The 25366-nt window shown below is 53.5% G+C and overlaps 2 protein-coding genes across 3 annotated transcripts; one reads left to right on the forward strand and one right to left on the reverse strand.

Moving 5' to 3' along the window:
• Window positions 1–452: 452 nt before the first annotated feature.
• CCDC78 (coiled-coil domain containing 78) lies at window positions 453–14354 on the reverse strand. The gene is given in 13 exon segments (XM_030460064.1): window positions 453–671; window positions 1220–1320; window positions 2535–2601; window positions 4229–4272; window positions 4888–5059; window positions 5657–5868; window positions 7494–7619; window positions 8093–8171; window positions 9194–9282; window positions 10170–10328; window positions 13596–13775; window positions 13871–13957; window positions 14151–14354. Coding segments are annotated over 13 exon segments (1629 nt in total). The 3' UTR covers window positions 453–562.
• Window positions 14355–21807: 7453 nt separating this feature from the next.
• IGFALS (insulin like growth factor binding protein acid labile subunit) lies at window positions 21808–25256 on the forward strand. 2 transcript variants are annotated; one of them, XM_008496741.2, is made up of 2 exons: window positions 21808–21910; window positions 22683–25256. In XM_008496741.2, exons 1-2 carry the CDS (start codon window positions 21895–21897, stop codon window positions 24494–24496), a joined length of 1830 nt encoding a protein of 609 aa, XP_008494963.2. In that variant the 5' UTR covers window positions 21808–21894; the 3' UTR covers window positions 24497–25256. The 2 variants fall into 2 exon arrangements, with proteins under 2 accessions (XP_008494963.2, XP_030315536.1); XM_030459676.1 differs by having other exon boundaries at window positions 21816–21910; window positions 22686–25256.
• Window positions 25257–25366: the final 110 nt, after the last annotated feature.

Raw genomic sequence — 25366 nt, forward strand, 5'->3', positions numbered from 1 at the left:
CTCATCTTGGGGCTTTGCTCTGCTGTCCCTTTGAGGGCAGCTTTCTGAAGGACCAGTTTGGCTCTACTCACCTTTATAATATTCCCTTTTCTACTCAAACCCAGAGAAAGAAAAAAAAAAAACCTAAAAAAAGGTTTTCCTATCATAAAATAGCAGCTTGGTCTCACCTCTGGGCCCAAAGCCTAGGTCAGCCAGCCCTGGCCTTATCTTAGAGAAGCTGAGAGGGGAGAGAGGCAGGAGCAGATCTGGCCCTTGGGCTCCCAAAAAGCTCTGACCCAGGAGAAATAACATGGCAAGGAACTCATCCACAGCAAGAAAGCCTGGGAACCTGCCCCCCAATCTGGGTGTGCTTGGGGAACAGCACAGTCCCTACAGCTGAAGGGTCAGAGACCAGAAGTAGCTGTCCTAGTTTAAGTCCTGTTTATTTGAGACTGAGAAGACCCACATGGTTTCCCTTGCTGTGCCTCGCAACTCTCAGCTGGAGAAGGATTTTCCAAGCTCCCTCCTTTTCAATCCTGCTGTTTCCTACAATCCTACCATTTCCCACAGCTGTGGTGAGGAGCTATGGTTGGTGGCTCATGGTCTTTCTGGCTCTGGTTGACCCAGCACTGAGCACACGTGGCACCTCACTGCCACTGATCTTCTTCAGCTGAAGGATCTCCTGCTGGTACCTGCGGCAGGGAACAGCACCATCCTGGTCTGGGGTGGTCACAATCCCACTGATGGGTCCCACATAGCAGTGATAGGAAGGTGCAGTGTATCCATCCCATCCCTCCAGGCCCTTTTCCCAAGTCCCTCCCCAGCTTTCTTGGAGCCCCTTCAGGCACTGGAAGGTGCTCTAAGGTCTCCCCATTGCAGCCTTCTCTTTCCCAGGCTGAACACCCCCAACTCTCAGCAGAGCTGCTCCAGCCCTCCCCAGCATCTCCATGGCTTCCTCTGGACTTGCACATGGCTCTGGATTTTAGACAGCCCTTCTTTAAGCTCTCTCCAAAGGATGGGTGAAGGCCCAGGAAAGGAGACCATGTGGTGGGGAAGGGCAGATGCTGCCCCCCTGCCCCATGGGACAGCCAGATGTACCATGGGACATCAGCCATGCTGGCCACACTGTGGGAAGGTGGCAGTGAGGTCAGGCTGCAGGCAGCATGGTGTCCCCAGCAATTAGTCTGGGACAGAAGTTTGGAACGTGGAGAAGATGAGAAGGGGGATACTGCTAACTCACCTCACAAGATGCTTATCTATGTATTCCTGCATCTCCAGTACCTGCTCCTCTGCCACCACCGCCCGTGTCAGCAGCTGGCTCCTCTCCTCCTCCAAATCCTCCTGGAGGGAACAAGGAAATGTGGAGAAATCAGGGAGGTTGGTGAGATGATGAGAGTGCAGCTGCTTGGTCCCAAGGTGAGACCAACCACTTCCCCATTACTCTGCTCTGGCACTGCTTGGCATGAGGGTACAGAAGCACCCAAAAAATAATGTGCTTGGGGAAAGAAGCTTTGGTGATGGGGGCAGAGCAGGCAGATGATGGGGGCACAGGCATGGGGGACAGGGCCTCCCCAGGACAGGCAGCAGCCCCTGCATACCCAGTCAGGGACACAGATTAGGCACTCGGACACAGAAGCTTTCCCTCCTGCCCCCCTGTTAGTTTGGTGGCAAAGGAAAGGAGAAAAACTCGTTTGTTTTTGGCACATTGTCTCTGGGCTGTAGATGAGCATCTCACTCAGGTCATCTGCACAATATCTGTGTCACCAGGAGGAGCTGAGCTGCACAGCAGAGCCAGGAACAGGACCTGCTCCCTAGGATGAGCTCCAGCCCACCAGCCACAGCATCTCCCTTCTTTTGGCCACAAGGCCACCCACAGTTCAAGGTTTGAGCTTGACATGACCAGAAAAGGGTGCAGCAATTCTGTGGGTCTCTGCTGGCAGATCTTTAAGGTCCCTTCCAACCAAGACTATTCTCTGATTCTATGACATGGAAGTGGGCTGGTGGCACATCTGTCACCCTGACTACCAAAGAACATCAAACCTCTGCCCGGTCTCCAAAGCCCTCTCTTCCCCCACGGGTGGCAGTCAGTCTGGCAGGAATCCCAGGAGCACCAACACAGTTCCATGGGCTCTGTATAGGGCAGTGCTGAAAGTGCAGAGAGCTCTGCTCCCTGCTCTGGATCACCCCATTCCCAAACATCCTTGAATGAAGGGTAACCAGGCTGAGAAGCTGATTTGGATTCAAGCTGGCTTTGAACCAGGCTGAGTATGGACCCAGTTGGTTACCCAGATGCCTCAATACTTGTGCTGATACAAGGGAGGAACAATATGGGCCAGCAGGTAGCATCTCTATGGGCTCCTTTTAGTAACAGGGAAAATACAGCCTTGGTACCACCAAACAGGGACCTGCTAGTGTCACTTGGAGGGGTGAGGCCACAGCCACAGCAGGGTCTGTGAAAAGCTTCCCTGGAGCAGCATCCTGGCTCTGGGGCAGCACATCTCTGACCTGGAGGGAAGAGAGAAGCTTCTTTGAGCTGGGCTGTTCCAGCCCTTTACCTGTGTAGTTCGGGTGAACTCTCGGAGCTGCTTCCTGACCTCTGCCCAGCCCTCCTCACCCAGCTGCCTAGGAGAGAAAAGCAGATTTCCATCATGCCTAGCCATTCAAATTCAGCCCATCTGCATGTCACAGGGCTCTTTTCAGAGAGCACATACTTGTGTCCATCAGACCATAAATCCCACTGCACTGAACATTTTTTTCCCTCTCCTGATGCCCTAAATTCCTTCAGGGCACACAGTGCCATCCCTGTGCCTAGGCAGGAGATTCACAGCGCTTCTGCCAACCTGGAATTCCCCACCAGGATGATGGCTGGGGTTGTTCCAAGTTCACATCAACACTAAGACATCAGAGGACACTGGTTAGAAAGAGTCCTTAACCTGGCACTGCAGGACTGAACTGGGTGGGAACAGTGAGCCAACCATGCCAAATGCTGATGCTTTTGGTGTTTCTGAACATAAACCCCCCAGTTCTGGTTGGTGGCTGTAATAGGTGAAGTGTCCGCACAGCCCAGCTGTGGGGAAGTTCTTCCTCTGCTGCCCCAGCCTGAATAAGGAAAATAACAGGTCACATCTGAGGCTGGGGGAATCGGGGCTGGCTGAAGGGAGCAATGCATTGTGCTTAAGAGCTGCTCTGGTGACTCCAACCTCCCAGCACATGGGGAATGATGGTTGAGATTTGAGAGGAGTAGAAGTGATGAGAAGGATGAGCAGTGAGGCTGAGAGGGGAAACAGCAGGAATTACAGATGAAGTGTGGCAGTAACACGAAGCTTCATGGTTGCAGCTGGAGGAACAAGTTATTCACTTGTTTCCTGTGCCTTGTTTCCTTGTTTCCTCACTTGCTGAGGGGTTTTTCCAGTGTTTAAAGTGTGCAGTCTCCTGGCAGCTATAAAAGAACTTTAACAAGATGCACCACTAAAACGCAGGTTCTGGTACTTCTCTCTTTTGTCCCTGAGACGTCTGCCAAAATTAATGTGTCTCTTCAAGAACCACTACTATTTTTAAGCATGGCAGAGCCAGGTTAAGGCTCAACCATTTCTCCAGGGTGCTCCTCCAGAGCCCAGTGGCTCCAGCACTGACTGACTCCTCCATGCTGGCATCCAGTTAGTGAAATAGCTGACACGTTTTTTAGGCTACCTCATTTTAAAAGACTGAAAAATTCCAGCTTGGATTTCTCCTTCACTTTGTTCCACCTCTCCACAGCTCTGCGTGGTAGAGTTTCAGCTGAAAAATGGAACAGGGGGAAGAGATTCATCAAAAATGTGGAAATAAAGAGCATGTTGGGAAGGTATCAGTACAAGGTCACTGAGGGTTCTATCCCAGTTGTGTGTTGGGAGGGAAGAGAGGCAAGACCATTGCAAACTGGTGCTTCACTTGCCTTTCTCCAGTTGTGATCCACCAGAGCACTCAGGCATATGGTAAACTTCAGCTTCTAAAGAGATCAGCGAGACTCAAAACGTGATTAAATCAAACATGTGCTTAAGAGCTTTCTTGGATGGAGGCCCAAATGACCAACTCATTTCACTGCAGGAAAGGCTGGGCTGAGCTGACAGTTGGCTTTTCTTCTCAGATGAGTCCCCATCAGTTTGCTTTCTCCCTCTTTATTACCATGCCCAAGTAAAGAGAAAAAAACTCAATGCACCCAGGCAAGGAGAAAGCAGGATTACAAATATGCCAAGGAACAAACAGTACTTACTGCTCAGGAGACAGTGGAAAGGCAGAGGTTTCTTTCGGTCTTTTCTGAGGGCAAAGGAAGAAGAGTATTGCTACCAGCACCACACCATTGCAGCCTCCCCACAGTCCCTGCCAAGTGGCATGTGTCCCAGCACTCTGCAAGCCACTGGTGCCCTGGCAGGGCACCACTACCATTTTAAGGCTTAGCTCTCGCATCCTTTTAATTTTTAAAATACATGTGTCTCAGGCAAATCAAGAGACACATTGCTGCCCAGGCAGAACCAGTGGGAGGAGGTGGAGCTGCCTGGTGTCAGAGCGTGGTCTCCTGCTCAGTTAGCTAGTCCTGCTGAGGAGAAGGCGTTCCAGAATGGAAAGCCTCATCCTATCCTTCCTTACCCACCTCTTCTTTTAGCAGGGAGCCCGTCTGTTGGTCTGGCAGTTCTCTCACAACATCTGCTACTCCTTAGCCCTCCCAGAACTCCACAACCTCAATCTTTGGGGCTTCCCAGCAACGAGGGGACAGCTTGGACACCCCAGCTCTTACCAAAATGAAAAAGCCAGCAAAAACCCTGCCCTAGGCACAGCAAACCCCCCAGGAGGGCAGGACCCATGGCTTATGAGATGCTCCCCACCATATCCCAAGTTCCACCACCTCCAGGACACCAGCAGCCCAGCCAGCACCTTCTGCAGGTCACAGAGCTGCATCTCCAGTTTGACTTTATCCTCCCGCAACCGATTGAGCTCCCGCGTGGTGTTTGTCAGCAGCTCTGGGTCTGTGATGGAGAAGTGGAGCTCAGCAGGGCCACAATCCACATTGCTGCCACCCAAGGAGCGGAGCTGCTCTCGCTGGAGCCTGTAACATGCCAGAGGGGTTTAGTCCCTGGTGGCCTTGGTTAGGTGACAGCTACTGGAGGTATCGTTTGGAATCTGCTGGCTTCTGACCACCAAGAGCCAGTCCACCTGCAAAGGAGAAGTGGGAGAGCCCAGCAGTACACATGACACTCCTGAGAGTGTTTCTGAGGGGAACTTGTCCTAGGGCTATTTGTGGCTTTTATTCCACAAGAATTTCTCTTGCTTCCCACATTCCAAGCTGCTGAGAGAGCTGCAGAGCAGAGCTGAGAGCGCTGCAGTGATGGGCTGGGTGGCAGGAGTTATTTGTGGTGCCTCTGCATTTCCATATCACGTGGAATCAATCTCTCACCCTGAATTGTAACACAGGAGAAACATGTGTAAAGCAGCTCCAGGGGTTCCAGAGCACTCTGATGTGTAGATGGAGACTCTTTGCTCCTATCTTGTCTGCAGCAGGGAAATAAACACAGACTCCAGATGCCCTGCTCCACCTGTGAGCCCTGTACACTTCCCTCCCAGCCATGGGTGCTACAGGGAACTTCCATTTGGTTCTTAGCAATAAAACCGAAGAGACAGAGGCCAGAGCCTGGCTTAGCCCTACCCATAAGCAATCAGCAGGTTTTCATGCTTCTTGACCAAGTTCTTCATACGTTTCTTGTAGCCACGTGCTGCTCCAGCCAACTGCTCTTCCCGAAACTTGTAGGAAGCCCTGATATCCTTCAGCATGTTGTCCATAAAGTGTTTCAGGGCAGCAGGGTCACCTGGGGCTTTTCTGGGTCCTGTTAGGTTGATCGATTTGCTGTCCATGTAGTTCTTTAAACAAAGAGAAAGAAATCAAGGTGATCAGGTTGTTCCCTGAGGTATGTAACCCATTTCGCACAGTGGAGAAGGCATATTGCGGTAACAGCAGAGATAATAGGGAATATCTTCCATTTTCTAAGGGCAGGAAAGACTAATTAACTTCCACCATGCCCCTTCAAGACAGAAGAAACATTTCTGATGTATCAGTGACCTGTCTAAGGAGACATGAGTTGGCATCAGGAGATACCATCTCTGCTCCAGTATTCTTTCCATAGTGCCTCTCTCTCTGATAGCTAGGAGATGCTTCCACATCTCTCTCTTAGAAATTAAACTATTTCTAACAGTCAAATTTGCTTTGCTGAGTTTCCTGACCCATCACCATGCCACGTTCTTTGGTGCCAGCCTTCTCCCAGCACAGAAGCTTTTGCCAAAACCTTTTTACTGAGGGCGTAAAAAGAGATTTCTCCCCAGGCTCCCTGCTCTAAACCATCAGGTGTCCTGAACCCCCTGCATTGTGCTGAGCCCTCACCAGGCTCTGGGGGCCCTGCTCTGCATCAAAGGTGCCTGTTCCCAGCTGGTGTCACAGAGCTCTGCAGCTTAGCTCCCCATGGGGACAGCTTTGGAGCCACCATGGGAGTGGTGACAAAGCCAGAAGTGTCATCGCCTGGCCTGCAGAGAGAGGTTGTCAGGGCAATGGTGAGTAGAAGCCAACTGGAAGGCAGCCACTGTAAATAAGGGGATCTTTTCAATCTGAGTAATTTGACTGAGAAAGCAAGTCCCAGCAGAAAATCACAGCTCCTTTGGTATGGCCAGACAGGAGATCTGGGCAAGGAAAGGAGCTGGCACAGGAACATAGAATCACAGACTGGTTTGGGTTGAAAGGGTCCTTAAATTTCATCTAGTCCCACCCTCCTGCCATAGGCAGGGACACCTCCCACCAGCCCAGATTGCTCCAAGCCCCATCCAACCTGGGGCCTTCAACACTGCCAGGGATGGGGCAGCCACAGCTTCTCGGGGCAACCTGGGCCAGGGGCTCAGCACCCTCACAACAAAGAATTCCTTCCTAATGTCCAACATAAATCTCCCTCTTCCAGTTTAAATCCATTCCCCTCTCATCCCATCCTTCCAGGCCCTTGTCCAAAGTCCCTCCCCAGATTCCCTGGAGTCCCTTCAGGCACTGGAAGGTGATCTAAGATCTCCCCATTGCAGCCTTCTCCTCTCCAGGATGAACACCCCCAACTCTCTCAGCCTGTCTTGACCCTGGTGTAGCGCTCCAGGGTCCCTGCCCTGGCAGCCTTTGCTGGGACGCTGAGCCCAACCTTCCCTCCAGGTGGATGGAAGAACCTCTGTGGGGGTAAGGGCCAGGGCTGGATTCCCCCCTGGGCTGTCACACCTTTTCTCTCTGTGTCACAGAGGGGATTTTCAGAGGTGCACAGGCCAGCAGGGTTACAGTGTCAAGTCATCTCCTCCCCTGTCCAATCTGCAGGCACCGAACTCTTCCAGCTACCAGCACAGCTCCCCAACCCTGCTGCCTGCTCTGCTCTGCAGCCCAGCCAGGATGGGAAACTGAGGCAGCTTGCAAAGAGGGAGCAGCCAGCAAGGCGAGATCTTCCAGGAGAGCTGCTGGGGGCACCCACCGCCACGTCCTTGATGTACTGTGTGAGCCGGCAGCGGTATTCCTCATTCAGCTTCTTCAGCTGCAGCTGCAACCTGGAGTTCTCTGCCCCCACCTCTTGGAGCTGGCTCTGGGAGGTGAGCAGCACCTGGAACAGCAAACACACTCAGCTGCTGCCTTTGTGCTCTGTACCAGCACGGGGCATGAAGGTGGTCCACAAGGGACTTCATTTCTAGAGATTCAACTTCTCTAATGCTGGGAAGGTCATGGGTTTTCATCCCAGGAGCCCACTGGAAATGTTTGTAGTCTCTATTCCCCGGTACCTTCCATCATTTGGTGATTTCACCATCTCTTTCTAAATATCAGTGAAAAAAATTCCTCCCACCACCTGTGGCAAGCAGCACCTTCCACCACATGCATGGAACCTCTGGAATGAGACCTTCACAAGGAGGAGCACCCTGGTGTGACAAACTCCCTGGAGAGGGAGATGTGTTGGAGAACCCAGTACAAGACAGTCCTCCCCCCCTCCTCCTGCTTCACAAGAGAAGTGCATGGCACCCAGGAGGAATGGGTGAGCAGGGGAAGTGTGGGTGCTGGGGGCTGAAGGAAGCCTGCCCTTACCACTGACTGCTCCACCAGCTTCTGTTCTGCATTCCCAATTGCTCCCTTGGCCTCCTGCAGCTCCTTTTCCATCAACAGCCTGGGCACACAGGAAGAAGAAATGTTTATTTTAAGCCCCAAAACTTCTCTGTAGGTGCGATGTAACCAGCTTTGAGAAGAAAATCACTATAGATGACAGAAATCTCCCAGCAGCAACTGCCAGCCCCCACCAGATGTGTCAACCAGAGGCCACAAAGCTCTTGCAACCAGAAATGGCTGTCCTCCCCAGTCAGAGGGTCATAGACTCACAGGATCCCAGACAGGTTTGGTTCAAAGGGACCTTAAAGCCCATCCACTGCCATCCTCTGCCATGGGCAGGGACACCTCCCACCAGCCCAGATTGCTTCAAGCCCCATCCATCCTGGAGCCTTCAACACTGCGAGGGCACTGCCCCAGGCAGCCACAGCTTCTCGGGGCATCCTGGGCCAGGGGCTCAGCACCCTCACAACAAAGAATTCCTTCCTAATGTCCAACATAAATCTCCCTCTTCCAGTTTAAATCCATTCCCCTCTCATCCCATCCTTCCAGGCCCTTGTCCAAAGTCCCTCCCCAGCTTCCCTGGAGCCCCTTCAGGCACTGGAAGGTGCTCTAAGGTCTCCCCATTGCAGCCTTCTTCTCTCCAGGATGAACACCCCCAACTCTCTCAGCCTGTCTTGACCCTGGTGTAGCTCTCCAGGGTCCCTGCCCTGGCAGCCTTTGCTGGGACACTGAGCCTAACCTTCCAACCAGGTGGATGGAAGAACCTCTGTGGGGGTAAGGGCCAGGGCTGGATTCCCCCCTGGGCTGTCACACCTTTTCTCTCTGTGTCACAGAGGGGATTTTCAGAGGTGCACAGGCCAGCGAGGTACATAAAGACCACAGACTTTTAAGCAGAGAGCTAACCCTCTCTAAGAGTTTTGAAAACATCAGGTTTTAATCCCAAGCCTCCCTTGTTCCAAAAGTGAATGGTCATTTCCCACCCCAAAGGCAGGCTGCCTCCGCTCCTCTGCCCAGGGATGCCATTCAGGTGCCATAGTCTCCACAAGCACCCACAGCCAGCAGGATGTGCCCTCATACACTCACACTCTCTCTTCCAGCTTCTGCTGCTGCAAATCATAGGTTTCCTTCAGTCTTTCAAGCTCTGTTTTTATGTGATCCTGGTTTCCAAGCAACTGAGGGACAAATGGAGAGGAAGATGAGACAGAAGGCTGAGTGAAGAGAGGGCTCTGGGATCAGGAGAAGTGAGGGGAGCCTCCAGCTGAGCACAACTCCAGCTGACCAGTGACATACTGGAGAAAGGACAGGTTTAGTTGGGAGCTACAAGTGCCCTGCAGCACTCCAGAAGTGGGGTACACACAGAGGTACACAGACACGTGTTGTTCCCCCACAGGAGAGTCTGGCTCTGAGAGTCAGATACCCAGCAGGAGCTGGTGGTATCTCCAGGGCTACAGATGGGAAGGAGGCCAGGAACAGTGCTCTCACTTTGGGGTGCTTAATCACCCCCAACTTTCACAAGTAACAGCAAAGAGGAAACATGCAAGTGTCCTCTGCACTTGCAGGCTTCTGAACCCCTGCCTCTCTTCACCCAGGCGTGCAGATGGAGGGCACCACAGTTGCCCTCTCCCAGCTTTTTGCCTCTGCAAGAGCTGGAGTTATTCTAGTCTTATTTTTCAAATGCACAGCTTAAAAAATAATAGTTTTGAAATAAACCAAAGCATCAGCTCACCCACAAAATTCAAGTTAGCACCAGAAGGTGCCAGCCAGTTGGAATATGTTACCCCTCTGCTTCCCCAAGGATCCAGAAGCAGAACCCCACACACTCATGTTTCTCTTCAGCTTTTGCTACTCATGTTTGGAGGCAACTACATCTTCTGGCTGGTTTCAGTATGAGACAGAAGGTGCCCATTAGATCCTTGTTCTCCAAGAAGCCTATTAGACCCTGTTCTCCAAGGGGCATGTCAGATCTTTGCTCTCCAAGGAGCCTGTAAGATCCTGTTCTCTAAGGGGCCTATTAGATCCCTGTTCTGCCAGGAGCTGGTGACAGGGTAGGGGTCCTTACATTCACTTTCCGAGCTGAGGGTAGGCGCTCTGCTGCTCGCACTCTTCCCAGGTCAGGAGAGGATTCCTTGGCCATGGCTGGGGAGTGGTTGTTGTCTGTGCCAGGAAGGGTTCTCCTGGTGTTGAGTAGCTCCAGGCTGAGCTCTTCATTCTTCATGACCTGCCAGGTGATACAAGGACAGAGCTGCTGAAGCCCTGCCTCTCCTGCTGGCTCTCAGTGGGTAGACAAGGCAGACACTCACATCCCCTCCTGAAAACAAGTTTTATTTTTAGTTCCCTCTCATATGTCCACAAGTACCAGTGATTTTTGAGCTCTCACGGGTCAGTATCAGCACCAGGCATTACCCACATGTAGCCTCTCTCCCTTTAGCACCCAGATCCAGACCCCAGTGCCAGCCCAGCACTGGGCACAGCTCAGCCACAGGACCCTGACCTCCAGCCTCCCTCTCCCTCTGTGTCCTCCCCCTGTAACGCAACTTTCCAACACTTCCTGAATGGTTTTCCCCAACCAATGGCCCAGAATGGTGCTGGACCTCCAAAAGGTGAGAGATGGGCCAAATCTCCATCCTTTGGGGCTGACAGCACCCAGTTAACTCCAGTGCTGGTGGAATGCATCCCTCCAGCAGCAGGCAGCCCACTGCACGGTAGGTGTGTAGGCAGCAGCCAGAGATTCAAAGCTGGTGCAAAGTGACATGTTTCCAAAAATGATAAAGAGGATCTGAATGAGAAAGGGGCTGTTACAGGTGATCTAGAAGGAACACTGGGGGAATTCATGTCTCACGGGAGGGTTTCCATGTAGATAACAAAGCTCTGATGGGGTTTATGACTGGGGACAAGCTTGAGTAATTGTTACCATGGCAGTGAATTGGGAGGATGGGAGGCAGAGGTCATCTGAGTCATCTGTGGAGAGAATAGCTTATCAAAAGATAGCACAGGGTGGGCTGAGGGAGAGAGGAGAAAAGAGGATGACAAAGAGGTGAGATATACAGCTGTGAAAACTGACAGCTATGGAGAGACAGCCTGCTTGTTCTCCAACCTAAATCCATCCATCTGCAGCTGTCAGCCCTGACAGTCCCATCAGAGGAGGTCCCACAAGCACAGAAATACCTGCTTTGCAACCCTCCCCCCAAAAAATAAAAAAAAAAAAAAAAGAGAGAGAGAGAGAGAGAGTCCCAGGTTTTCTAGGGGCTTTACTGCATCCCCTGTGCTCCAGGGAAAACCTGGTTGGTAGCCATTTGGGTTCCCTCTGGTGTGAGCCTGCAAGAAGAGTGGAGAAAAAAAAAAGGGCAGGGTCTGGAAAAGGAAGAACTGCCAATGAATTAGGAACCAGGCACAAAGGAAGTGGCTTGCACCTCCTGGAAGGCACCTCCCTAGGGCCAGGCAAGGCTCCTTCACCCGGAGTGATGTGTGAATCCAGGCATGCAAGGGGGCTGCCACAGCAGAGGCTCAGGCTGCTCCCCAGCAAAGGAGAGGGAAGGAGGTCCCTGAGCTGCTTGTGTGCCAAGCAGCCATGACAACATATTGGTAAGGTCACGAGTAGCACTTGTAATTGGGAATGTGTAAAAGGTTCATTGTCTCCCCAGAAGAGTGCCAGGGAAGGGGAGGGGGCAGAACCACATGCTGCTTTTCCCATTTCCTTTGGGAAAGTCTAACACTGGGAAAATAATGAGCAAGAGGCCCATGTTGTGACAAGGCCCAGCCTGCCAAGTTGGAGTCTCTTTTGCTTCAGGCAGGGCTGTTTGGTGGTCAGAGCCAAGAAACTGGGAGGAAAATCCTCAGCCTATGAATTACAACCAGGGAGTTCACCTTTGGCCTCTGGACCCTGCTCCATCACTTCCTCAGGATGCTCTCCAGGAACAGAGGTGAATCTCTGAAAGATTCCCAGCTCCAAGTAAAAGCACCAGCCTCTTAAACCCATCCTTTAGGGACACCAGCCACCTGAAAATCCAACTATTGACGACTAACACATTGCACCAACTTGGGGAAGAGAAGCAACTCCTCTGCAGCAGGCAGCACTGTGTCACAGCAGTGTGTGGCTGTGGTGACAGTTGTGCTCCTGCAGGACAAGGGGTGGGCTCACATCCCTGCAAGCACCTGAGCTTGCCTCCTCAGAAGAAATTTCCATTTCTCAGCTGAGAGGAAACAAGTGATGGCTTCAGAGAGTCACTAACACATTTATTTGCAATGAGATGGTCATGACTTCATCTATTCCTCTAACAGAGGTTTGCTGACCAGTGCTCACCATCAAGACAGACTGGATACTGCTTCAACAAGCATGCCTGGTCCCAGTTCCACATCTTCCCATCACAGCTCTGCACTAGGCCAGCACAGTAAACCAGGCCATCTGGCTGAACCAGCTAAACTATCTGCTAGGGGAGGGAAGCTGGAGGGTGTCAGTCATCAAATCCAACTCAAAAAAAATTAAGAAAATGGGAAGGGGGAGAGGGAGGAAGGAGAGGAAAGTCTGCAGAAGCAGCTATTCCTGCCAAAAAAAATCCACACATCTGGGTCCAAAGGACTTTTAGTTAATAATCACTGAGATAAGAGTCACCAGGAAATTCGATCTATTTTTAAGGCACAATCAGCAACTTGTTTATGTGCAGTGTTTTTTTCTAAATTTGCCAACCTCAAAACCTTCCACAGCCCCCTTCCTACCATGGCTACAAACTCATTCAGGCACAGCCTGCACAAGCCATGCGGAAATAAAGGGGAACAAAGCAGACTGGCAGGCAGGAGGGACCCAGCCCCACCACCACCTTCCTGCTGCTGTTGGTGATGGGGCTCTGGGATGGTGGGAACAGGCAAGGACTCTGATCTCAGGGTGCTCAGAAGCGCAGGGCACAGGGGTCAGGGTGGTCCCTGCTGAGCACAAGGGGTTCTGCTGGAAAGTGACCACGGTAGAAGAGAAGGTTGTGGGGAGACCTTAGAGCACCTTCCAGTGCCTGAAGGGGCTCCAGGAAAGCTGGGGAGGGACTTGGGAAAAGGGCCTGGAAGGATGGGATGAGGAAGAAGGGTTTCAAACTGGAAGAGGGGAAATTTAGGTTGGGCATTAGGAAAAAACTGTTTCTTGTGAGGGTGCTGAGCCCCTGGCCCAGGTTGCCCCCAGAAGCTGTGGCTGCCCCATCCCTGGCAGTGTTGAAGGCTCCAGGTTGGATGGGGCTTGGAGCAACCTGGGCTGCGGGAGGTGTCCCTGCCCATGGCAGGGGATTGGAACTGGATCAGCCCTCCAACGCAAACCATTCCATAATTCTACAAAATTACTGGGCCCTGAAAATAAACCCATGCAAAAGCTCCACTGTCTCACAGCTGGCAACCTGTGCTGGGCCTGAGCTGGGACGTGGATCTGCAGTCCTAAGCCAGCCAAACTGTCTGCACAGCAGGGAGATGGAGTCAAGAACAGCAGAGTGAACACCACTGCCTGTCTCACCTCCTGGTCCAGTTCTTTGGCTAGGGCCAGGTAGTTGCTTTTCAAAATGATGTACTCATCCCCCAGCTCCTTCCGACTGATCTCCAGAGCATGCAGATGTTCCCGTAAAGCATCCCGTTCCCCTGTGACCTTCTCACTGCAGAGCTCCAGCTCCTGCACACGGTTCTCCAGGGACAGGATCTGCAGAGGGGAGCAAAGATGGACAGGGAATGCACTGTGGTACTGGATAAAGGTATTGACAGAGCTGAAACTGGTTACTTCAAAGTTTTGGATACCATATTTTTCAGTTCAAAGTTCTCCATCTCATACTGTTCCTTCATTTTGTTGGTCTCGACCTGAAGATCAAGGAGTTCTTTGGAAATCTAGGAGAGAGAAAAAACATGATAAAGGCCATTGAATGATTCTGCGGCCAACATACTGTATCAACAGGTCACACCGAGGAGTGTGACTGCAACTCCTACAGCCCTAGAAAGAGGCCCAAACATTTCCCACCAGATTTTCCACCAGTGCCCTCAAAGGCTCAGTTCTCTCAAACTCCCCAACTGTTTGTTTTACCTTCAGTTTTTCCTCTTCACTGAAGACTGCTTTGGCTGACAAATCTGTTTTGGAGCCAGCCAGCTTCTCCAGCTTCTCCTGCAGGTCTCTGAGCCCATACAGCTTCACCCTCCTCTCCTGCTGCTGCACCTACAGACACACAGCAGATGAGCCCTCCTCTCCCCTATGCCCTTCTCCCACCGCAGTGCTGGTGGAAAAGGACATGCAGCTTTTCAGAGCTTGAATGCATTGCAGATGGGATTTCCAGCTGCCATTTTCCTCCCGTGATTAGGATTTCATTTGCTGGTGCCACAGCCCGGGAAGGGGCTGCATACCTTCCCACCTGTATTTTCCTTAGCAAGATGCTACAGGTGGCAGAGTACTCACATTCTCATTCTCTGCAACACTTTTAAAATCCATGTGCTCAGCAGCTCTGCACTTGGAGGCCGGGATCTTTGCACAGATCAGGATTTAAGGACCTCTTCATCAGCATCTTTTCCCCCAAGGTAGGGCACAGGCAAAGTTGCTAACAACTTTGGTTACTAATGGGTGGGGCGGCCACCTTGATTCTAAGGTTGAACCAATTACTACAGCCAGCCCAGGAAATGAGATTAGTCAGGAGATTTCTTTAGTCCCAAGACAACATACAGCAGATACTGAAGCTTAGAAGACACCCCCAGGGAAGCAGTATTGCCCTCTCAGAGGTATCACTCTATCTTGGACTGTTCCCAAAACATGGCTGTAGAGATGCCTTCCATCTCTCTTGCAGGGATTCTTACACAATTTAAGATGGGATTAATCCATTAATCAATCCAACCAGCTGCTCCAAAACCTTCCAGAAACATTCATCATCAACTTGCTGCCAGGCAATTTACTTTTGATCTTCACCATCCTTACATCTCCTGTGTCTATCAGCCACCCAAAGGAGACCAGGAGCTCTGGCCAAGCCACAGCTGGTGACAGGAAAGGCCTTCCCTACTTTATCACTTTGCATCAGAGTAATTTTGATTGGAAAAGACCTTTCAGATCACCAAGTCCCACTGTTAATGCAGCACTGCCAAGGCCACCACTAAACCATGGTCCTCAGCACCCCACCTACACAGCTTTGAAATCCCTCCATCAGACATGCCATGTGGAGAAATGTAAGTTTTAAAGCAAAACATGCACTGATACAAACAATGATGAGACCAGATGGTGCTAAATAAGCATTGTGCTGGCCTACACGGTGCCACTGACCCAAACTGTGACCAGGCCAGAATGGGACAACTTCCAGGCATCTGCTAAGCTAAAAAAGCACAAGCAGAGTCTCTGATGTAAGGCTGAGGGAAAGGGAGAGTGTAAGGCATGGTGGATAGTGCTGGGAGACTTTGGTGACTGGCAGCCATGGGGTAAAATGCAAGCCACTTCTTAATTGCTTTATTTGGGGCATATTTATCACTGCTATTTCTGTCAAGTGGGTGAGTTTAGGTAAGAAGTTGTCAAAGAAGAAAAGCTTTGACAGTATGATGTTAAAAAAGACTATAGCTCTGAGTAAGTTCTCAGTATCTGTCAAAGCAAAGAGGATTAAGGAGGGAGAAGGGCTGATCTGATGGAAGATCTGTGCCCAGCAGAGTTCACCAGCTCCTCACCTGGTCCAGGATCCTGGAGAAGATCCTGTAGCCCCTCAATGTGGATTTCATGAACAGCCATGGAAGCCTAACCCAGGTGCTCTTTTGGGGGAAGGAGATGCTATGGAAACATGCAATTATGTCTTACTTTCTTCTGCAGAAGAACTTCAGAAACCTGGAGGAATGTTATTAAAGTAATAAAGTGCTGGTGAGAGTTCAGTCTCTTCACACCCACCGCTGAGCAGAAAGCCACATTCACATACCACCCACAGCACCAGGGGCTCTGAAGTCTCTGGCGGGTGCTCCAGCACATGAAGGAGCTGAGCTGTGGCTCTACTCTCCAGGCACACACCAGCTCCCAGCCCCATGGAGCTCCCCAAGGAGAAGCACTTTAGCCCAGGGACACACATAGGATGGGTCATCCTGCTGCCTCAGAAACCCCAGCCCAGCAGCATCCTGCTCACTCCTGAAATCACAGAACAACAGAGAAGTTAGGGTTGGAAGGGACCTTAAAGCTCATCCAGTCCCAACCCCCTGCCATGGGCAGGGACACCTCCCACAGCCCAGGTTGCTCCAAGCCCCATCCAACCTGGGGCCTTCAACACTGCCAGGGATGGGGCAGCCACAGCTTCTGGGGGCAACCTGGGCTCAGCACCCTCACAACAAAGAATTCCTTCCTAATGCCCAACCTAAATCTCCCCTCTTCCAGTTTGAAACCCTTCTTCCTCATCCCATCCTTCCAGGCCCTTGTCCCAAGTCCCTCCCCAGCTTTCCTGGAGCCCCTTCAGGCACTGGAAGGTGCTCTAAGGTCTCCCCACAACCTTCTCTTCTACCGTGGTCACTTTCCAGCAGAACCCCTTGTGCTCAGCAGGGACCACCCTGACCCCTGTGCCCTGCGATTCTGGGCACCCTGAGAATTTAAAGCCATTCTCCCTCATATCATCCCTTCAGGCCCTTGTCCAAAAGTCCCTCCCCAGCTTCCATCTGGCAAATATCCCACTCCAACATGCGAGCAAAGCTGGTGCTCCCTGAGCCACCGGGGTGCCTGTTTCACCTGGTGGATGGCAGTATAAAAATGATTAAAATAATTATATAACATAAATGAATAAATGAATCCAAAATACAAGACTTTAATTTTTTTATGCTCCTGGACTGCCTGGGAGCCCATGGCAAAGCCCTTGCTCTGACAGGTCTTGCACCAGCACCCCAGATAACAGAAACTGCTCTTCCTGGGATTGGGAAAGAAGTAACAAATTTGGACAATACCACAAACAGCAAAAGTGCACACAGGAATGAGGTTTCAGGGTGTCAGCACAACCCATAATATTCAGCTGGGCTCCAGAGTGAATCCAAAAAAAAAAAGCCGATGTTCTGTGTGCCGCACAAGGAGGTGGAACCCCGACTCTGAGCTTTTCCTCTCCCTCCTCTTGCCGAGGACACTTTTAGGGCCGCCGATGCTCGGCAGCGATCTATGGGGTACGAGGCTCTCAGTCTGAACGCAGGGTGTGAAAAAAACTCCCCCCAAATCTGCAGCAGCTCCAAGGTGGGGCGGGCGGGCAGACGTTCCCAGCACCGCTCCCCAAGCACCCTGTCCGGCACCTGTGGGGGAGTGAGCGAGGGGCACAGCCGCCTGCTCCGCACCTTCTGAGCAGGCTTGGGCAGGCCCCAGCGCTGCGTTCAGGCAGTGAGTGGCTCCACCTGGCTTCCAGAGCCGGCAGCGGGAATTGGCATCCCGTTCCCGGAGCTGGCAGGAGTTCCCTGCGGCCGGGGCTGCCCCGTGTTCCCCGTAGCTACCCCCCGCCAACCCCCGGGGCCCACACGTAGCACCGGGGATCTGCCAGCCGGAGAGGCCTTGGGAGCGGGGCGGGCTGAGGACCTGTCGCCAAGGCCTCACCCCCATCCTGCCCCGGGGCTGAGGATGAGGCCGGGGCGCCGGCCGGGCCGTCACTGGTTTCCATGGCAACGGGCGCTTCCGGGGCAGTGCGGCGGGGCGGAAGCGCCCCCTGGTGCCGGGAGGTCCAACGGGAGGCCGGAGAGCACCGAACCGCCCCCAGTGGAAAACACGGAGCCTTAACGGCACAGACGAGTTCGGGTTGGAAGGGACCTTAAAGCTCATCCAGTCCCAACCCCCTGCCATGGGCAGGGACACCTCCCGCAGCCCAGGTTGCTCCAAGCCCCATCCAGCCTGGGGCCTTCAACACTGCCAGGGATGGGGCAGCCACAGCTTATTGGGGCAACCTGGGCCAGGGGCTCAGCACCCTCACAACAAAGAATTCCTTCCTAATGCCCAACCTAAATCTCCCCTCTTCCAGTTTGAAACCCTTCTTCCTCATCCCATCCTTCCAGGCCCTTGTCCCAAGTCCCTCCCCAGCTTCCCTGGAGCCCCTTCAGGCACTGGAAGGTGCTCTATGGTCTCCCCATTGCAGCCTTCTCTTCTCCAGGATGAACACCCCCAATTCTGTCCCCCTGGCTCCAGAGCTGCTCCAGCCCTCCCAGCAGCTCCAGGGCCTCCTCTGGACTGGCTCCAACAGCTCTGTGTCCTTCTGCTGCTGGGGACACCAGTGCTGGACTCAGCTTTACTTGCAGGGGGGATCTATCACCCCTTCTGCTGCCACCACAACTCCTGGGGAAAAGCGTCTCTCATTCCTCCTTCCAAGCCTCTTTCTCCATTGACAAGCTCCAAGGTCTTCTCCAGGCTGGACAACCCCACCATCTTTTTTCAGGAAAGGATCTTCCAGCGCCTGTATATTTCCACAGTCCCCTCTGAGAGATACAGGCCTGTCAGGACCCCAGATCTGGACAAATGTGCCTGGAGACTCTCATAAGCATCAAGGGGGACAATTACCACCCCCAGCCTGCAGCTGCTCACACTGCTCTTGATGTAGCTCAGGATATGAAGAGGTGGCTGCAATTGTCCAATGCCAGCTCATGATCAGTTTGTCACCCCTTAGCACCACCAGGAGCTTCCGGTGGACAAGTGTGGACTGGGATGGAGCAGGGCATGAGGGCCATGGCCATGCCACCTTGGGTGGCAGGCAGGCATGTGGCCCTGCTGTGTCCCACCAGCCAGTTGCCCATTCCCTCCATGTCTGGGACAGGTTCTTTGGCCTCTCCAAGGGAACCTCCAACCCCCTTCTCCTGGGGACTGCCCTTTTCCCCTAAAACCTCAGAATTGGGTTATTTCCCACCTGTGCCTCCACCATTGTGCTGGCCACCCTGAGTCATGGCTCAGGGATGTCCTCACCTTCCCAGTCCAACCAGCCAGGCCAAACTGGTGGCAGTGATGTGGTTTTCTCACATGCCACCAGTCTGGCAGTGAGCATCCCCAAGTGCCACCAACACCTTGTCCACCCTTCCTGCATCCCCAACAATCACCAAAGCTTCATCCACCTTTCCCAGCTCCCCACACCAGCCTGTGACAGCCATTACAAAGCATGAGCCAATACTTGCATAGGACAATGGGGACCTTTGTTAGCAGCTGCCAGAACCTTTTGTCCCCACTGCCAGGTTCCCATCTCCAGCAAGGTAGAACTTTTCCTGGTGGGTGCCCAGCAAGCACTGGACAAAGCCGACCTCCACCAGCACAGGCTCTTTGGGAAGGAGCTTGGTCCCTGCAGATGTCCTCAGGAGGGTGGCACAAGCTCTGGGATGCTGGTATCACCCCTTCCAGCTCCCTCAGGTGACATCTTTGGGGCTAGCATATTTTGGGTTGGGGATGAGGAGCAGCAGTGCCAGTTGCCTTGGCAACACAAGATGCTCTTCTCCAGATGGAGACAGAATTTGGCAAGATTTTCTAAAAATACTCCAGCTGTGACAGCGCCAGCCTTGCCGCCTCACTCCAGGGCTCAAGCTGGGTCCCTGCTGCTCCCAAAGCTGGCCCTGGGTTGGCAGGATGGATCACAGAGCTCCCCCTCCCACCAGTCTCCCCAGTTCCAGCAGACTTGGCCACTAGCACTGGTCCCTTCCCAGCTCATGCACTGGGGAAAAACAGGGGGTGAGGGACAGCTGGTGGCATGTACCCAATGAAGGGACAAGGACAGGAGGGCTGCAGGGGCAGAAAACAATTCCTCAGAGTTTAAATAGGTTTCAGAGCTGGGTTTTTTTAATGTTTTTGCTGCTTTTTCTAACAACATTACAGCCTTCTCCATGGCAACCAGAGGTGGGGCAGCTCAGACTTTGGTCCCAGCTGGGAAGATCACCCACCAGAGCCAAAAAAAACCTGCAGGGATCAATCAGAGAGGTCCACAGCCACTCATGGTAGGAACACAAAGCATGATCCTCACGCTGGCACTGGGCAGGCACAAGGTCCTGGTGTGCAGGGTGGGCTCATGGTGAGGCTGGAAGGACCAACCATGCCCTGAGGGCTGAGCATCCCCACCAGAGACCACATCTGGAGGAGAGAACCTGTAGGGGGCTTAAAGGTGGAGATTCCCACTGCAAATTCCCTTACCCTCTATTTTCCTTTTGAACCCTCTATTTTTGACCCTCTATTTTCCTTTTCCTTTTTTTGGTGTCTTCCCTAGGAGGCGGCTGTTGGCAACAGGGATAACCCCACACTCAACCCCAGGGAGTGCTCGGTTAACCCCCCCACCCCTGCCTGGAGAGGTTCTGTGAGTTTTGGCTGCCTGGTCCCTGCTGGTTCAGCTCTTTTTAGCTTCCAGATTGATTCCACCTTGTGTCAATATGTGCTTAAGCACCTATTAGTGGGCACATGTGTCGCCATCTCCCATCTCCTCCTGATCTATAATTTCCCAGAAGAGAGGATTAAAAATAGAGGGGGAGGAGAGCACTGCTCAGGGGCAAACAAGGAAAAACAAAACAAAACAAAAACTAAGGGTGAAAAAAGCACTTGTGGGAAAGTTGGGTTGAAGGCTGGAGCCTGCTCTGATGCCTCTTCAGTCCTGAGGGTGCTCAAAACCTCCTGAACTAAGCAGTGAAGAGGTGACACGTGTCCTGGGTGCTAGGGTTGATGGAAGACTCCTATGGGGACAGCTGAGGTGGAGATGTCTGCGGCATGGGGTTGGTGGTGGAGAACATCCATGCTCCAGTTAAGGGATCAACATGTTGGGAATCAGAGCCAGGAAGAGTTCCAGCAGGAATGGGAGATGCCTGGTCCTGGAGCTATGGATGTGAACCATGCCAGCCCTGTCCTGGTGCATCTTCAAAGAAGAGGAACTACCAGTTCAGGAAGGCTTACCCAGGGCTTTTCCATCCAGTAGACAATGGCCTGCAGGCTCTTCATGCTTGGGCAGAAATTACTTCTTATTTATTTTTTTCTTTCCTGGAAACTGGTAAAAGATTCTGCAGAAGCCACGTTGGACCTTAGTGGGGAAAATGGTAGCCTGGGACACAGGACGAGGTCATCAGCCTCCCCAGGGTGATTCTGATGAGCTGCCAGGCAGAAAGTGTGATCCACCAGACCTGGAACATCATCCCACTACACATTGGGCCAGCAGAGGAGCTAGGTGTCACCTGGGTGACACCTCTACCTTCTCCATGGCCCCAAAGCCCTGTGCTGACTAGTATGCCCAGCATTGTCCTTATGACACAGCTGCAGGGACATCAGGTTCAACTCCACATGGAGCTTTTTCCTCATTACCCAACTCGTCTCTCACTCCAATCATCATAAAACCTAAGGAATTTCAGCCTGTCCCCCAGGAAGGACAACCCCTCACCTCCACCCTTGGTGCAATCCGGGTGCTCCAAGCCTCAGAAAGTGTTGTTTGGGTGCAGGTGCAACCCCATAGGACAGGAACCCATGGGAAGGTCAGTGCTGCTACTTGAGGATCTCCAGGAGCCCAGGGCATGGCTGTGGGACAGCCCAGGAGGCTGCTCCAGCCATTCTCGCTCACACAAACCCCACCTCCAGCAGGACCACCCTTCCTCACCACAGCCTGTCTTCCTGGGCATCTCACCTCATCCCCGAACTGCTATACGGAGCTTTATGGACCGAGGAGAAGCAAAGGAGCTGCTCCTAAGGGCTGAGCGCATCTCCTGGCCCAGCAGCAATGGGGTTAAGCGTAGCCGGGCGGGCGCCTGGCCGGGCGTCAAGGTAGTTGCTCCATCCCTGCGCAGGGGCCGGAGAGAGGTGAGGGAAGGCTGGAGAGGGGTGAGGGAAGGCTGGAGAGGGGTGAGGGAAGGTTGCCCTGCCCGTCGCCATGAGCGCAGGCAAAGGTGAGGCTGGGGGCAGGGGGGGGGGGGGCTTTGCCGGTCCCCGGAGGGTGGGACATGGCTGGGAGGGATGCTAAACCTCTGCTTGGCTTGGCACTCGTGTCACCCTTGGCTTCTCTGCCCCCCTCAGCTGCTAAGAAGATGTTTTGGGAGCCCCTGGGGTGCTTGCAGGCACCCCCAAGGCTGGTTGGGGGCTGCAGGGGTCACACAGGGAGACCCCCAGGAAGGGCAAGGTAATAGGGGGCTGGGGGGAAGGAGGAGGGAGGGAACAAAGGGATGAACCTGGGTGGGGTCCATGCACCCAAAGGGGCTGAGCTGGGGAGATCCTGAATTCACCTCCAAGGGCAGATGCAGGCTCTGGAACCTCCTGCAGCCGCCCAAGGTGTGTGATGGGCTGGGACGGATCCCTCCAGCCACCTCCTGGCAGAGGAGGAACCCATGGGGGACCTGGGGGGTCCCATGGGGCAACCATCACCCCACAATCTGGAGGAGGACCCATAGGAGTCTTCCAGAGCTGCCATAATCCTGCCACCCCCACCAAAGGGACAATCATTGTCCCATGACACAAGGTTGTCCCCAGAGCAGCCCCATGACCATCAACCCACAACCCAGGGAGCAGCTGTTGCCCCATGATCCAGAGGGATCTTAGGTGGGTCCCAGAAGGGTTCTCTAGGGACAACCATTGCCCCACGAACCAGGGGGAGTCCCAGATGGGGTCCCCTAAGGCAGCCATCACCCCACTCTGACATTATCCTCTTCCATCCTCACCTAATAGCAGGCGTCACCCTCCTGCTCCCCCTGGCCCTGCTGCTGGCCACTGCCTCCCAGCCCCCTGGATGGGACAATCCCAAGGACCAGGGGGACCCAGACCCCCCCCACTGCCCCAGCCCTTGTGCCTGCAGCTTGGACGACTACAGCGATGAGCTCAACATCTTCTGTAGCACCCGCAACCTGACGCACCTGCCCGAGGACATCCCCCCCGGTGCCAAAGCCCTCTGGCTGGATGGCAATAACTTCACCCTGTTGCCAGCTGCTGCCTTCAGGAACCTCTCAGCCCTGGATTTTCTGGACCTGCAGAGCAGCCAGCTGGCTGCTGTGGAGCAGCACACCTTCCACGGGCTGAGGAGCCTCTACCACCTCCACCTGGAACGCAACCGCCTCAAACATTTGGCTCCCCACACCTTCCTGCACACCCAGAACCTTGTCTCCCTCAGCCTCAACAACAACTACTTCAGCAAGGTGGAGGAAGGGCTCTTCGCTGGGCTCTCCAACCTCTGGTACCTGAACCTGGGCTGGAACTCTCTCGTGGTCCTGCCTGACAAGGTCTTCCATGACTTGCCCAACTTGAGGGAGTTGATCTTGGCTGGAAACAAGCTTGCCTACCTCCAGCACCAGCTCTTCTGCAGCCTTACTGAGCTGAAGGAGCTGGATCTGAGCGGGAATGCTCTCAAAGGCATCAAGATCAACATCTTCATCAAGCTGCAAAAGCTCCAAAAGCTGTACCTGAACCACAACCAGATCAATGCCATTGCTCCCCGAGCTTTCATGGGCATGAAGTCCCTGCGGTGGCTGGATCTCTCCCACAACCGGCTCACCTCGCTTTTTGAGGACACATTTCTGGGCCTCCTGAGCCTGCACGTCCTCCGGCTGTCTACTAACTCCATCACCAGCCTGAGGCCCAGGACTTTCAAAGACCTCCAGTTCCTTGAGGAGCTGCAGCTGGGGCACAACAGGATTCGGAGCCTGGCAGAAAAGACCTTTGATGGGCTGGGCCAGCTGGAGGTCCTCAGCCTCAACAACAACCAGCTACAAGACATCAGGGCTGGGGCATTCCTGGGGCTGTACAACGTGGCAGTGATGCACTTGTCTGTGAACTGCATCAAGGTCTTCCCTGACTATGTCTTCAAGGGGATCACCAAGTTGCACAGCCTCCACCTGGAGCACAGCTGCCTCAGCAGGATCCAAGCTAACACCTTCTTCGGGCTCTCCAGCCTGCGGAGGCTCTTCTTGCAGCACAATGCCATCTCCCTCATTGAGGACCAAAGCTTCAGCGAACTGCACGAGCTCCTGGAGCTTGACCTGAAGCACAACAGGCTAAGCCACCTCTCACCCCAGCTCTTTGTGGGTCTAAGCAACCTGGAGTACCTCTTCCTCTCCTCCAACCAGCTCCTGGACATCTCCCAGAACACCTTCAGCTCTCTCCAGAAACTATTCTGGCTTGACCTCTCCCATAACCAGCTGGAGATGCTGGACAATGCCGTCATCTCCCCCCTGGCCAACTTGCGGTACCTCAGCCTGAAGAACAACTCACTGGAGACCTTCTCAGTGGCCTTCCTGTGCTCCTCCTTCACCCTGGAGCAGCTGTGGCTAGGCGGCAACAATTGGCATTGCAACTGCTCCCTGAAGGGCCTGCGGGATTTCTCCCTGCAGCACCCCACAGTGGTCCCACGCTTTGTGCAGTCTGTGGCTGAGGGGGACGATGCCCATGTCCCCATCTACACCTACAACAACCTCACTTGCCTCCAGCCCCCAGCCATGGCAGGCCTGGACCTCCGGGACACCACCGAGGACAGCTTTGCCCACTGCTGAAGGGTGCCGAGATGTCTTCCTGAAGGACATGCTGCTTCATGGCCACGGTCCCTTGTCTGCCACCTCCCTGGGGACGTAACAGGAGCTCCAGCTCCACAGCCACCCCAGGTTAGCCCAGCTTTGCCACCACCTCCAGCTGCCCACCTTGGAGCTGCTGCAGCAGGGAGAGCTGGGCCCAGGTGATGCTGGATGGGTCCCAGCTCCCCAGATTGCAAACTGAAATAATTCAGATCTTGGCTATTTAACCTGGGGCAGTGTGATAGCTCCTGGTTCCTGTTGGAACACAAAAATCATGATGCCCCCCCGTCCCCTCCCTGGCAGTGTTGAAGGCCAGGTTGGATCAAGCCTTGTGTGACCTGGGCTGGAGGGAAGTGTCCCTGCCCATGCAGGGGGCTTGGATTTTGATGATCCTTAAGGTCCCTTCCAACCCAAACCAGTCAGGGATTCTATGAACATCTCCGAGCCTCCAGCATGGGGGGAAAGATGCAACCCCAGCCTGCAGCCATCCCCATGGTGAGGGACATTCCTGCTGGGACTAGGACTTCTCACTGGGACAAAATAAAGCATTATCCTACTATGGAGGAGCTGAGAAACCCTAAAGCCACCCTTGAGCTGCCTGGTAGGTTTAGGGTGCAGGGCTGAGACCTTGGTTTTATTTCCCCACCCCCATCCCAGCAGGTGTAGGTAGGGTGCAGGGAGCCCCACACGTCACTCATCTGATAAATGCTAGCAGACAAATAAACCTTTGGAGCTATTGCAACCCACCTTGTAAGTATGTTTTTTCCAAAGCACGTGAGCTGCCCCCACCTGGGGGGGTTCTTATCAGAAAGCCCCCTCAGAGGCTCACAGAGGCAGGGGTGAGGAGCACCC

The sequence above is a fragment of the Calypte anna genome, chromosome 14 (genome assembly GCF_003957555.1).
Source record: "Calypte anna isolate BGI_N300 chromosome 14, bCalAnn1_v1.p, whole genome shotgun sequence".
NCBI lineage: Eukaryota > Metazoa > Chordata > Aves > Apodiformes > Trochilidae > Calypte > Calypte anna.